The sequence below is a fragment of the Oreochromis aureus genome, linkage group 16 (genome assembly GCF_013358895.1).
Source record: "Oreochromis aureus strain Israel breed Guangdong linkage group 16, ZZ_aureus, whole genome shotgun sequence".
In the NCBI taxonomy this organism is placed as follows: domain Eukaryota; kingdom Metazoa; phylum Chordata; class Actinopteri; order Cichliformes; family Cichlidae; genus Oreochromis; species Oreochromis aureus.
In genome coordinates, this window is record NC_052957.1 from 27,537,117 (window position 1) to 27,549,362 (window position 12,246).

Here is a 12,246-nt window from a genome sequence, read left to right on the forward strand (position 1 = left end):
ATTTAATGTTAATACATCATTATATATTATGTCTTTGTCCATCATAATACAATTTTGCTAAATAACTCGGACCTTGACTTTTATACTGACGTTTGCAGAGCGGATGTGTTATCCGAGAGCTGCGATTGGTCTATACAAAATACAGCCCTTCCCTTCACGTTCTAGTAACTGAACTGAACTAAATGTGTTGATAAAATGGAAAAGGTTGTATGTAGTATACACGGTAAGTGGTAATCGGTCAGTGGTGATTAATTATGTGTTATAAAATGGTAAACTGGATATTGTGTTTGGTTTAAAGAGGTTATATTTGTGTTTTTATCCTGAGAAAAAAAAGGTTTGCTGCCCACATAGTTTAATAATTCGGTTTAAATATTCCGCACTTCGAGTTTTTACGTGTTTCTAAAAAGAGACCTTTTTGTCACAGGCGGCGTGTGTATGTTAAAAACCGGATTAAAAGACGGACCCAATAAAGGCAAGAGCTTCTACGTCTGCGTTGACAAGCAAGGCTGTGATTTTAGTCAGCAAACCAGGTATTCCCCCGATGACAATAGGCCTCTGTATTTTCAGACCTGAACCATTCATTGTCACTGTGTTTGAACCAAATAATAGTCTCTTAACTATTCACTGGCCATATCCTTACATTGCTTTTGTTCCATTCATCTCAGTAGCCAACTTTACTATACTCACTGGCCCTCTCCAAACATCTGAGGTTATTCACTGACATATTGTTAAAGTTACTGATAAACAAATGTGTGTGTTGCACAAATATTTGTTTTATTGACGTGAATTATCATATCTCTAGCATTTCACCATCACACTGCCTCCATCATGAAGATTCAATGGTGGAACTCCAGGCTCTCAACTACAGTCAGCCACAGCAGGGCTATAGGTGTGTGTGTATGTATGTATTAGAAAGAAATCTGAAATTGCATGCTTATACGCAGCTTATATGACTAGATACCAGGTTGGTTAGACTCTGTATTTAACTGCAAATTCCTTCTCGTTTTCCAGGTTGTTCTACCGATGTGCAGTAGGTAAAAAAGCAGGCCAGAGGTGGTGTGGAAATGTACCCTGGACTGCAGTAAGTGCTGTCACAGATTTCCCAACACACACTTGTTTTTTTATATACATTCAGTATCTGTATCACCAACGGTTTCTGGCCATCGCATTGAGACAGTTATTAAAGATAGTTTTTAGTTATTAAAAATGCGGTTAAAGTTTTAAGTTAGTGTTCTCACTACTCCACTAATAATTAAACTTGTATGAATTAGTCAATTCATTGGTCAGTCACTCAAAACAAAAGTAATCCTTACCTCTTTTGTATTTGTTGTTTTTTGTTGTTTTTTCTTTAATGCTGTGTAAATGTAAATGTTTTACGGTTTTCCTGGCGTATGCATTGATTAATACATTTATTATGTAAACAATCATAAGTTGCAACCTTAAATAGGATGTAGCTAAATGGTATGAACAAGTATTTTTCCTATTCTGAACTATTTACTTTTTTTAAACACCACATGAGGGATTAGCTGTTATTAGACACTTTTCTGTAAATTTCTATGACATATTTTTTTAAAGTGTGTTTTCTTCCATGATTGCAGCCGGAAACAGAAAAGAGAAGCCCTCTGTCTGACACACAGCTACAGCCCTCATGTCTTCCACCTGTACGAAACCCCTTTAAGGCACCAAGCCAGGCAGACAAGGACTCTGAGTGGAGAAAGTTGCAGAACAATAGACATGAAGAGAAAGAAGCAAGTCACAAGGCTGAAGGAAGAGCAAGTTATCAGAAAGAAAATGAAAGGCAACAAGGTGCAGGAGTGGAAGAAAAGGCAGATGATAAGCACAGGTCGTCGGATACTTACCGGGGTAAACAACTTCCACTGGGGATGAAGTTAAAAAAGAGAGTTTCAAATGAGGAGAACAACAGTCCCAAAGAAAACAGTGTTGAAAAAAGAACCGAGAAGATTCAAGACACGCCCGAGCAGAACCGCATCAAGCAAGGAGAAGAAGAAAAAGGCATTTCTTCCTCCAGCGTCAAGACTGTTCATTCTGAGTCATCAAACAAACATCAACTCAAAACAATCAATCAAACTGCACCAGTTTCTCACAGGAACTTGACTCAGCAACCATCTGATGCCGAAACCTCTCAGGTGAAAGAAACCAAACAAATACTAGAAAAGAGCAGCTGCACCCATGCATCCAGAGACTCTGACAGCAGCAGGAGCCCCATACCTGACAAACCAACTCAGCCAGAGTCCAGTCAGCCCAACAGTCCCGAAAACAACGATGATGATGATGATGATGTGGTACTGGTGTCTGTGAAGCCTGCTCCACAGAAGACTCCTCCTGTTTCTACTGTCCAAAAGACACTGACCAACTTCCCAGGATTCCAGCCAGCTTCTAACATCAAAAAGCCGGTGGAAAACCCCAAAGGGCTGCAGAACCTGCTCACCGTTCAGCTCCAGCAGAAAAAGGTGAGGGGAAGAGGAGACAACACATGTCATGCATGAGCACTGCATTGATTTAAAACCTAACATACAAATATTATTATAATATTTAAAAAAATATATTATATGCATGTCAAACATGTCCGCATTAAGAAATCTGTTAATTAACCGCCCGATATACTCATATCAGTCACTCTTAGGCTGCGTTTCCCAAAACACCGAAGAATATTTGTAGTACTTGTAATTATATCATAGTAAATAATCTGCAAGCTCTCAGAATGTACTTTTCTCTTTAAATGTTAAAGTTGACACTGTTAGCTACACTATTTGACAAAGTAGGCTGAGGTAGCTGTTAAGTACAGTTTAGTTTACAAGTCCAGCAATGTGATTTATCATTGGGCTGATATCTAATTGGCTGGTATTAGCTAACTGCTAACAGCCCATAAATAAAAGTGGGGGGAAAAAAAGACCAGATGGAAGAAACGCCTTTCAACCTTGTTATAAGTTGATCAGGACAGAGCATAAAGTAAACAAGATAATCAATGACCAGGCACAACTAATGTTAGGAAAATCTGTTGGTATTTGAGTTTTTGGAAAAGAATACAATTAAATGGCCAACTGTCAGTATCAGCATTAAAAATCCTGCATCAGTCGGGTTGTATCTTAATCTGTCAGTCAACTAGTACACAGAAAATTGGATGAAGAGTTTGCTGGTCAGTAATCAGCATCCAAAATCAAAATTCACTTTACACATTCCAGTACTGTATACATCACAACAACAAATACTACAGAGCAGCTGGTTAGTTTAATACTCAGGCTTATGAGAGCTCTTTGTCTTCACTCTGTCCTCAGGCCACTCTATCTTCGGTAAACTTGGAGGCGCTACCAGATAAAGGAGACCGGTTGAGGACACAGGTTAAAGAGCTGGAGGAAGCCCTGGAGTCACTGAGCCTCACTGCTGCTTCTCAGCCTGGTAGGAGTCACACTGCACAGTAGAAATAGATGGTTTATTCAACTGCTTATTAGTTATTCCACTATGTACCCCAGCTATACTCCCAGTTAAGCCCTTATGCATACATGGGCAAAACCTTGAGGGACTTTTTGTTGCTGTTGTTGTTGTCTTAGTAAGTTGCTGTGTAATTTGATGTTCTTTGATATTCTTTCTGTCCCTGAAAAACACGTGCAGGTGAAAGTGTAATAATAAAACCAACAAGGTTTTTTAGATTTGGCTGGATGTCTGTGTCTCCCTTTCAGAGTCTGAGAAAGCGTGTAGCAGCACTGATTCTGGTTTTAGCACCACTCAGATGAATCCATTCAGCCGGCAGGGTGGGACCATCCTGCTCCCTGCTCCTCCAGCCCCAGCCCTGCACCATCATCAGGCCTCTGGTGGCTCTCTGGGGCTCCAGCTGAGCCAGGGATACTCTCAGATGTATGGAGGTATGCCAAATGGGAAAGAGAAACACTTCTATAAAATGTGTAATAATTTTTTTTTTAAACTTGAAATTAATATAGATTGCTAATCACTCATCCTTAATGTTTCCAGCATACCCAGAGGCACAGACATTTTATGGGGGTAGAATGACCAACGACCGTCTTCTGGCGGTGAAAAATGCCACCTGTGAGGCCATCGACCATCTCCACAAGTCCCTGGAGTCCTGTCCTGATGCCGAGGCTGAGGCCCCTGATCCCAAGGGTATCAAGGTGTTACACACTGCCTCACTCACTACTGTGGCAAAGAAAAAATCCGACAACAACGGCTACGTTTTCACAAAAACTTCAAAAATAAAGGAAACTCATAGCAGCACTCAGATATTCTGACTGATTACACAAGGCTTTAGTTAAACTGCAAGCTTTAGTGCTCAGCTCTGTCAGTCAATGGTTACATTTAAAAGTTTTAAGGTGTTGTGATATAGAAGATAGTGGATGAGAGACAACTCCTAGCAGGAGAGGTTGAACTGTTACGCAAATAGTTTCACCAAAAAGCATCATCCAAAATTTCAAGATATGAAAGCCCACTTTTAAATTCATCTATCAGCACTTTTTACAAGACACTCAGCGCCATCTTTACTCTGATTTGACTGCTCAGACTGAGGCTGTACTGCATAAAAAATACCTGGTGTCTGACTGAGTGCCATTTATTTACTCCTCATTTTAAGGATGGTTTTCTGCTTCTAGTATTGCAGCAACATTTTAAGGTCAGCTTTAGAAATAGAGCATCCAATTGTAGCTCAGAGTTTTACATTATTATGCTCTAAGAAATTGCATGTGAATATAATCTTTATGTGTCCATATATTTTAATTCGTAGAGTATTTCATTTTTGCATCAAGACATTTTCTTTTATTCACAAAACTGTCACAATTTAGAATGATACAGCCTATATTTCCTCTTTTGATTGGACGATGATGTTAGTCTAAGATTGCTGCATTGTGATTGGTTGCTCAGGTGCCTCTCCTGCCCCATCAGAGGAGAGCTTTGGCCTGGTTGCTCTGGAGAGAAACGCAGAGTCCCTGTGGAGGAATACTGGGTGAGTGTTTTTTCATGTGATTTTCTTCCTCTGTTTAAAGTTGGAATTAAGCCCGTGGGGTCTGTTTGTTACATTTAATTTGCTATTCTATGTACAGAAATGGTCTCCTCAGGCCAGTCAGTTTGCTCACATGACAAAGAGAGGAACACCTCGCTTCTTATCATTTCTTCATCTTTTTTCTAGTATATCTGATTTGTATTCTTTTTAATCAGCGGATGACATGGGTCTGGGGAAGACCTTGACAATGATTTCTCTCATACTGGCCATGAAGATGAAGGCAAAAAAGGACAAGGAGGAGATGGAAGAGAAGAAGAAGGATAGCTGGTTATCCAAAACTGGTAACGAGAACCTTTTGTCACTGACTCAGTGGGCCAAATATAATCCAGCTAAATAAAATTACACAGTTCTTCCTTTTTTAGCTATTTCCTTTCCTGTTTCCTTTTTTTGTGTCCAGACTGCAGCCTTGTGTTGTCTAAGGGCACTCTTATCATCTGCCCTGCCTCCCTGGTGCACCACTGGAAGAAGGAGATTGAAAGGCATGTCAAGACGGGCAAATTGACGGTGTACCTGTACCACGGCCCGAACCGTGAGAGAAGTGCCAGAGTGTAAGAAAGCTGCAAACTTTTTCACACACACATTGCTGTTTATTTCGCTCTGCTTTTATCTCATTTTTTGATGGTGCAGTCGCATCTTATTCTCTTTGAAGCCACACAAAGTTCCCGTAGTGACAGTTGACCTTTTTATACCTTTATGCCAAACAGTTGCATGTTAAAATGTTGGTATTTGAGGCCATAGTAAAGCACTGTAGGAACAAGAGTGTCCTGCAAATGTTTTTAAAAGAGAAAGCTTGGAAAAGCCAAAACTCAGTACAGTCGTAAACATGACTAATGTGGACAAAAAGCAGCTCCACTGTCATAACTGTCATTATTTTTGCAAAACACGCCTCTTGGGAAAACATGCTTGCACAGACAAAATGAAATGATACACACGGGGGAATTGATATGTGTAAAGTAAATGTTTTATTTCTATTTCGGGCAAAGCAGTGAAGAGCAGCTCTGTCATTGTTTGTTTGACATGTCAAAGATCTTCATTACAGCTGTTCTTTTCCCATTTGAAGGACATTTGAGTCACAAAAACTAAATACAGTGCTGTGCATGTGTCCACCAGACTGGCCAATTACGATGTGGTGGTGACTACCTACAGCCTAGTGTCCAAGGAGATTCCAGTCCAAAAAGAAGAGGCTGATAAACCCAACCCGGATAAGGACGATGTGGTAAATACTACATATACGACCGGAAGCAAAGCCTCTGAGTGTTAACACTGAAGATGCTGGCAGCAGCATCAAAAAAAAAATACTGTTTTCGTGATTTCTTACTAAGGGTTGGAAACATCACTTTCAGCAAAACTAAATAACTTACAAACACACTTCCCATCATTTTTCTTCAGCGTCCAGGCTCAGCTCCTCTCCTGCGAGTGTCCTGGGCCCGCATAATTCTGGATGAAGCCCACAGCATCAAAAACCCAAAAGTGCAGACCTCCATGGCTGTCTGTCAGCTGAGGGCCGGAGCCCGTTGGGCTGTCACTGGTACACCCATTCAGAACAACCTGCTGGACATGTACTCGCTGCTCAAGTAAGACAACAGCACAGTGAATACAAGTTTTTAACCCATCCTGTGTTTTGTTAGCCTGCTGCACATGTGTGGTCCGTTTTTAATATTTGGGACAATTTTTTTAAGTATTTTAATAATATGGATTGACAAGATAATACGCCTGTTTTTAATAAGTTACATATAAATCATGAAGGCCGGAATATTTGATCACACAGTTGAGCATCTTAAATAACTAAAACAACGTCTGACAAATCCTCTTCTCACCTTGGCTTGTGTACTTCAGCTGTGTGACATGGCTGTTTTATACTTGAAGATAAAAACATGCAAAGGATACACCAGTGCATCCTCGATTACAGCTCCTCTGGAAAGGCTTCTTTCTCCTCTGTCCTCCAGATACAGTTTTCAGTCAGGAGGACTGAGCTTAATATTTGTTGCACGAGCAGAAGCATGGAAGACGGAGGAGACGAGGAAGCACAAATGGAATAAATACATTATGAATAATATATGTATTTCATGAATGAGATCATGTTCTTTCACTGCGTTCCTCTGTCTTTTCAGGTTTCTCCGTTGTTCTCCGTTCGACGAGTACAAACTGTGGAAAGCTCAGGTGGACAACGGCTCCAAGAGAGGCAGAGAGCGACTCAACATCCTGACCAGGACTCTGCTGCTCCGACGAACCAAAGACCAACTGGACGCCACAGGAAAACCACTGGTAGAGACACACACACACAGACTCCATGAACATCTGTCTTTCTGGTAGCACATCAGGAAATACACTCACTATTAAGAGTTTGTTTGTTTTTTAATTTAATGGTGGTAAAGTATCTGTTAGCTTCTGGAAGTGTATGTTTAATTACAAAATATAACCAGATACTAAAACAGTTTTGTTTCAGGTGTCTCTTCCTGATCGGACTTCCGAGGTGCATCGACTCAAACTTTCTGAGGATGAGCAGGCTGTGTATGATGTGTTATTTGCCCAGTCCAGGTAAAAGTCTGTCTTCTCAGAAATACATGAACCTTTGTGAAATGCAAAGGCAGTGTTACAGTTAGGGGTTTAATTTTTTTTTTACATTTTTTTCTCTACTCTAGATCTACTCTGCAGAGCTACCTAAAGCAACATGAAGGAAATGATGTGAAGAAGGGAAGCACGTCCAGTTCTAATCCCTTTGAGAAAGGTGGGGCCTCACCAACAAGTAAATTTAATCTGTGCAAAGGTTATTTTGCAGTCACAATTGCATATTATACAAGGTGCATAATTAAATTTGTGTGTAGAAAACAACAACAAAAATTAAACTGGAAGCTGGGATGGCACTTTTGCCTTTTAAGTCAAACTCTTTTAGCAATCAGTGTTTGCTAGTAGCAGTAATGGTGATTTAAAATGGTGTTCACTCTCTCTGTCTCTCCAGTGGCCCAGGAGTTTGGTTTGTCCCAGGCTGATCCTGCTCTGTCGAGCTCCCAGCAGGCTAAGCAGGTGTCCAGCACGGTCCACATCCTGTCCTTGCTGCTTCGCCTCCGACAATGCTGCTGTCACCTGTCACTTCTTAAGAAGGTACACACTTTCACGTGCTCTCATGAGGCTTTCCAGCTTTGTCTATAATTTAAAAAGAAACACATAATGATACAAACTGAATACTGCACACAAGTATTTCCTTCCTTCCATGTCTCCTGTGCTCAGACTCTGGACTCATCGGAGCTGCAGGGTGATGGGATCGTCTTATCTCTGGAGGAGCAGCTAAATGCTCTGTCGCTCTCCTCCAGCCCCTCGCCATCTGGCCCTGATCCCAAAGACACTGTGGCCCTCAATGGCACACGCTTCCCCTCACGGCTGTTTGAGGGCACCAGCAAAAGCACCAAGGTGGGCAAACGATCAGCACACTAACATCACAGTTACTGGCAGAGTGTGAAAATGTGTGCTGTCTGATATAGATGGTGAAATAGGATCAGGGTATGATTGTTTTTGTTGATCAAAAGTCACAATAAAGTCAGCAATGAAGTCACTGGGTGTGGATTGTTTGCCCTCAGTTGGAGCCTTTGGATCTTTGCCACACAGATTCAGCTCTAAATCGTGATTTGACATGATTGTTTTCATGCTTAAATGTTTTAAAATTCACAGCTGACCATTTGTCTTTGAGACCAGGGAAAATGCACAATGTGTGTGATAAGAGCGCATGGTGGTCCAGTTCAAAGTCTGTTTGTTAGTATTAAAAGATGAATTTTCCTTCTAGATCTCTGCTATCATCTCTGAGCTGAAGGCGATCAGAGAGAAGAGTAATGATCACAAAAGGTAAAATATTACACATCACAATAACTCAGAGTTCATGTCTTTTTTTCACAATTAATAGACCAATTTTTATGTTACCTTCTCATGTGTGGTCTTCATGGTGTGTCCTGCCTTTATTGTCCAGTGTGATCGTGTCCCAGTGGACCAGCATGCTCCAAATTGTAGCGGTTCATCTGCAGCTGATGGGGTTAACGTACAGCGTCATCGACGGGACCGTCAACCCTAAACGCCGCATGGACCTGGTGGAAGAATTCAACACTAACCCAAAAGGACCACAGGTAAATTTCTATATTTTCCTCAAATGGAGCATGTTTGAATGAAGCCGAGGGCTTTTTATGATTTAGATTTTTTTTTTTTTTTGGGGGGTTTGATGGGCTTTTTGCATTTCTCCCATTCCTGGTGAACCACTCTCTCCTTTCCCTGTTCCAGTCCACTTCTCAGCTAATCACCTTTCGAACGACTCGTATCATCATACACGTCAAGCAATGTGAAGTTTAGATTTTGGAGAACTGCACAGGAGCATGTTTAAACCTCCTCCCTGTAGGCAATTACCTTCACAAATAGACACAGCCGCAGGAGCAGAAATTAAGCAATATGAGGTGGCACAATGGATGGTTTCCATACTTCTAACCAACAGGTGGCAGTAATGCACCAAGTAAAGGGGTTGACATGAATGAAAACAATATAGAATTTAAGATGTTCATAATCGTAATGAGGATGGAAATCCATTCTGCACATTTAACAGAGTTTCACTAATAAATGTATTCAACTTTTATAAAAAATGAAAACAACTTTTATACAACTAGCTGCAAGGAAAATCCCCATGGCACTTTTTAAACCAAGAGCAGAGGACCTATATTTAAAATGATAAAATTATCACACCAGTAAGAATCAATGGGAGGTTTAAATATTGGAATGAAATTGGTGCCACTTTCTACCGCTCAATTGAAATAAAATTTTGAAATACTAAAAGACTAAAATTTACAACAATAAGACAACAACAACAATAAGAAACTTGTTTCATTTATTCAGACGTCCGGTCAGTGAAAAACATTCAACTAATCTAAGTTGGAGAAAGACTCTGAGATCTTCCATTACAGATGACGATTAGCAGAATATCTACCTGTTAAGATATTTTATAACCCCTAAATTAAACTGTGTACAAATAGGAGAAACAACGACAGATGGACTTTTCTTTCTGTAGGATTTATTTATGTAACACTGCGAGCAACTTATCTGTAAAAGACAAATGCTTATTAAGAAGATTGCTTGCGCAGCCAATGGGAAAGCAATAACCCGTAAATGATTAAAACCTGAACCCCTAATTAAGAATGACTGGATGGCACAGTGAACAATATCAAAGACATGAAGAGATTTTCTTTTCTTTAAACTAACAAACTTATCAGTTTACAAAAAACTGTGAAGACACTGATGCACTATGTAAAACAGCGTTGTGTTTAAAGTGGCTTTTTACTTTACTCTTTTTCTTTTTTTGTGCCTGCACTGATAATCTGTGCATACATGTAAGGCCAACTGTTCCTGTTTTTGTAATGTTTGCTCCATTTGTGAAGAATACAGTTAAATAAAAAGTAAACAACAATAAGTTAAATATATGTGATAAACAGAAATTGCTGCAACACTGAAATGTAAATAATAGTAGTAATAATGATAATGGGACTTCTAGATTAGCTGTGATCATTATACCAAGTGTGCTATGCAGCTGAGTACTAAGCTTGAAGTCATAATGATGAAAATGAGCGTAATCAAACTGTTTTGTTGCACAGCTATAAATGTATAGTGCTGCCTAATTGGTCTGGTTTTTGCTTCAGGTGATGCTGGTTTCTCTTTGTGCCGGGGGGGTTGGACTGAATCTGATCGGTGGGAATCACCTGTTCCTGATTGACATGCACTGGTGAGAGCCACATTGTCATTCAAAGAGCCAGAAAAGTATCACTTCTGTTGTTTGCCGTTCTCCGTTTAATGTAGCAAGCTGCATTTGAAATCTATCTGTTGTGCAAAGATTTTTTTCCACATTTTATCCTCTCTAATTTAATTTTTATCCTCTAAAATATCTTGTGCCTTCACATTTTGCATTATGAAGAATGGCAAAGGACAATTTAAGGGCAGTTATAAACAAACATGTGCACACATCACACAATCAGAAGTTTTGCAGAGATTATGTTATTCCAAACTTAAGAAAAATTTCCATAAGATAGAAGAAAGTCCAGTTTCAACTTTAACCCTTCAACAGGAACCCAGCTTTGGAGGATCAGGCCTGTGACCGAATCTATAGAGTGGGACAATGTAAAGACGTCACCATCCACAGGTGACGTATCAGCTTCTGAATCTCCACAAAATTTCTAGTTCGCATCTTTATTTTTAATTTTTACTAAGCATGTACTGGTAACAATGATGTGTAAACTGCGTTTCTTTGTGCTAATAGTGTGTGTGTGTGTGTGTGTGTGGCATTGTCAACAGATTTGTGTGTGAAAACACAGTGGAGGAGAAAATTTCCACACTGCAGGCAAAGAAGAAGGAGCTGGCACAGAACGTGCTGTCGGGAACCGGAAACACCCTCTCTAAACTCTCTCTGGCAGATCTCAAGATCATTTTTGGAGTCTGAAAAAGAGCTGTACCAGCTGACCAACAGCTATTCAGACATGCATTCACGTGTGAATGTATTAGGCTGTAACTTTAGAAAATGTTGAGATGATAATAATAACAATAATAATAATAATAATAATAACAACAACACTGGGGTAATGCATTACTTTAAAAGTACCATGTTTTTGTTTTTGGTTTTTTTTTTTTGGGGTTCTTAGGGGGTGTTTCTTAGTTTTTTGTTTGTTTGTTTTTTTTGACTGTTTAAACTGCAGATGGTCAAATGCCACAGCTGACACACAGCTGGACAGTATTTAAACAGTTTCTTACTATATTTTGTAAAATTACATAATATTTTCCTCTGTATATTTTTGGTCTTCTGTTTCTTCCACCTGATAGTTTATTTCTTTATACTTATATAAAGAAATACATTTTATTATTATTATTATTATTAATACTATTATCATCATCATTTTATACTAGTATTGCTGTATTTGTGTTGTTTGTGATGTAATGTTACAGTAAACTCAGGCGATTAAAGTTATTAGAAGTGACTTCTGTTTTAGGCAGTAAACTGAAACGATTACTTAATTTTCTAAAGCTGCTTAAAGTTTACTCAGTTGAAAAACATGTTGCTAATATTGTGGCTTTTAAGGCATTTCAATATTGCACTTGTGATTATTAAAATATTATACATTGAAGACTAAAAACGTGAGTGGATGACGTGTTTTTTGTTTTGTTCTGTGCAGGAAAGATGTGTGCTATATTTAAATATGCATAATTAG

At 39.4% G+C, this 12,246-nt stretch overlaps 1 protein-coding gene across 2 annotated transcripts; it reads left to right on the forward strand.

The window, feature by feature from the left end:
- Window positions 1-135: 135 nt before the first annotated feature.
- On the forward strand, window positions 136-11,651 carry ttf2 (transcription termination factor, RNA polymerase II). Of its 2 annotated transcripts, none has more exons than XM_039599530.1 (23): window positions 136-223; window positions 425-530; window positions 803-901; window positions 1,012-1,081; window positions 1,599-2,471; window positions 3,297-3,417; window positions 3,699-3,881; window positions 3,988-4,145; window positions 4,888-4,969; window positions 5,182-5,307; window positions 5,424-5,574; window positions 6,137-6,242; window positions 6,416-6,600; window positions 7,138-7,291; window positions 7,473-7,564; window positions 7,669-7,754; window positions 7,986-8,128; window positions 8,255-8,434; window positions 8,805-8,863; window positions 8,985-9,138; window positions 10,690-10,772; window positions 11,112-11,186; window positions 11,339-11,651. In XM_039599530.1, exons 1-23 carry the CDS (start codon window positions 196-198, stop codon window positions 11,481-11,483), a joined length of 3,459 nt encoding a protein of 1,152 aa, XP_039455464.1. In that variant the 5' UTR covers window positions 136-195; the 3' UTR covers window positions 11,484-11,651. The 2 variants fall into 2 exon arrangements, with proteins under 2 accessions (XP_039455464.1, XP_031611456.2); XM_031755596.2 differs by having other exon boundaries at window positions 803-889.
- The last annotated feature ends 595 nt before the right edge of the window (window positions 11,652-12,246 follow it).

Bases quoted from the DNA above. Each gene is read 5' to 3' on its own strand.
- ttf2 (XM_039599530.1), top strand. From the start codon at position 196: ATGGAAAAGGTTGTATGTAGTATACACG. The intron at 8,435-8,804 runs GTGGGCAAACGA...TTTTCCTTCTAG, and splicing joins GCACCAGCAAAAGCACCAAG to ATCTCTGCTATCATCTCTGA. The intron at 11,187-11,338 runs GTGACGTATCAG...CATTGTCAACAG, and splicing joins AAAGACGTCACCATCCACAG to ATTTGTGTGTGAAAACACAG.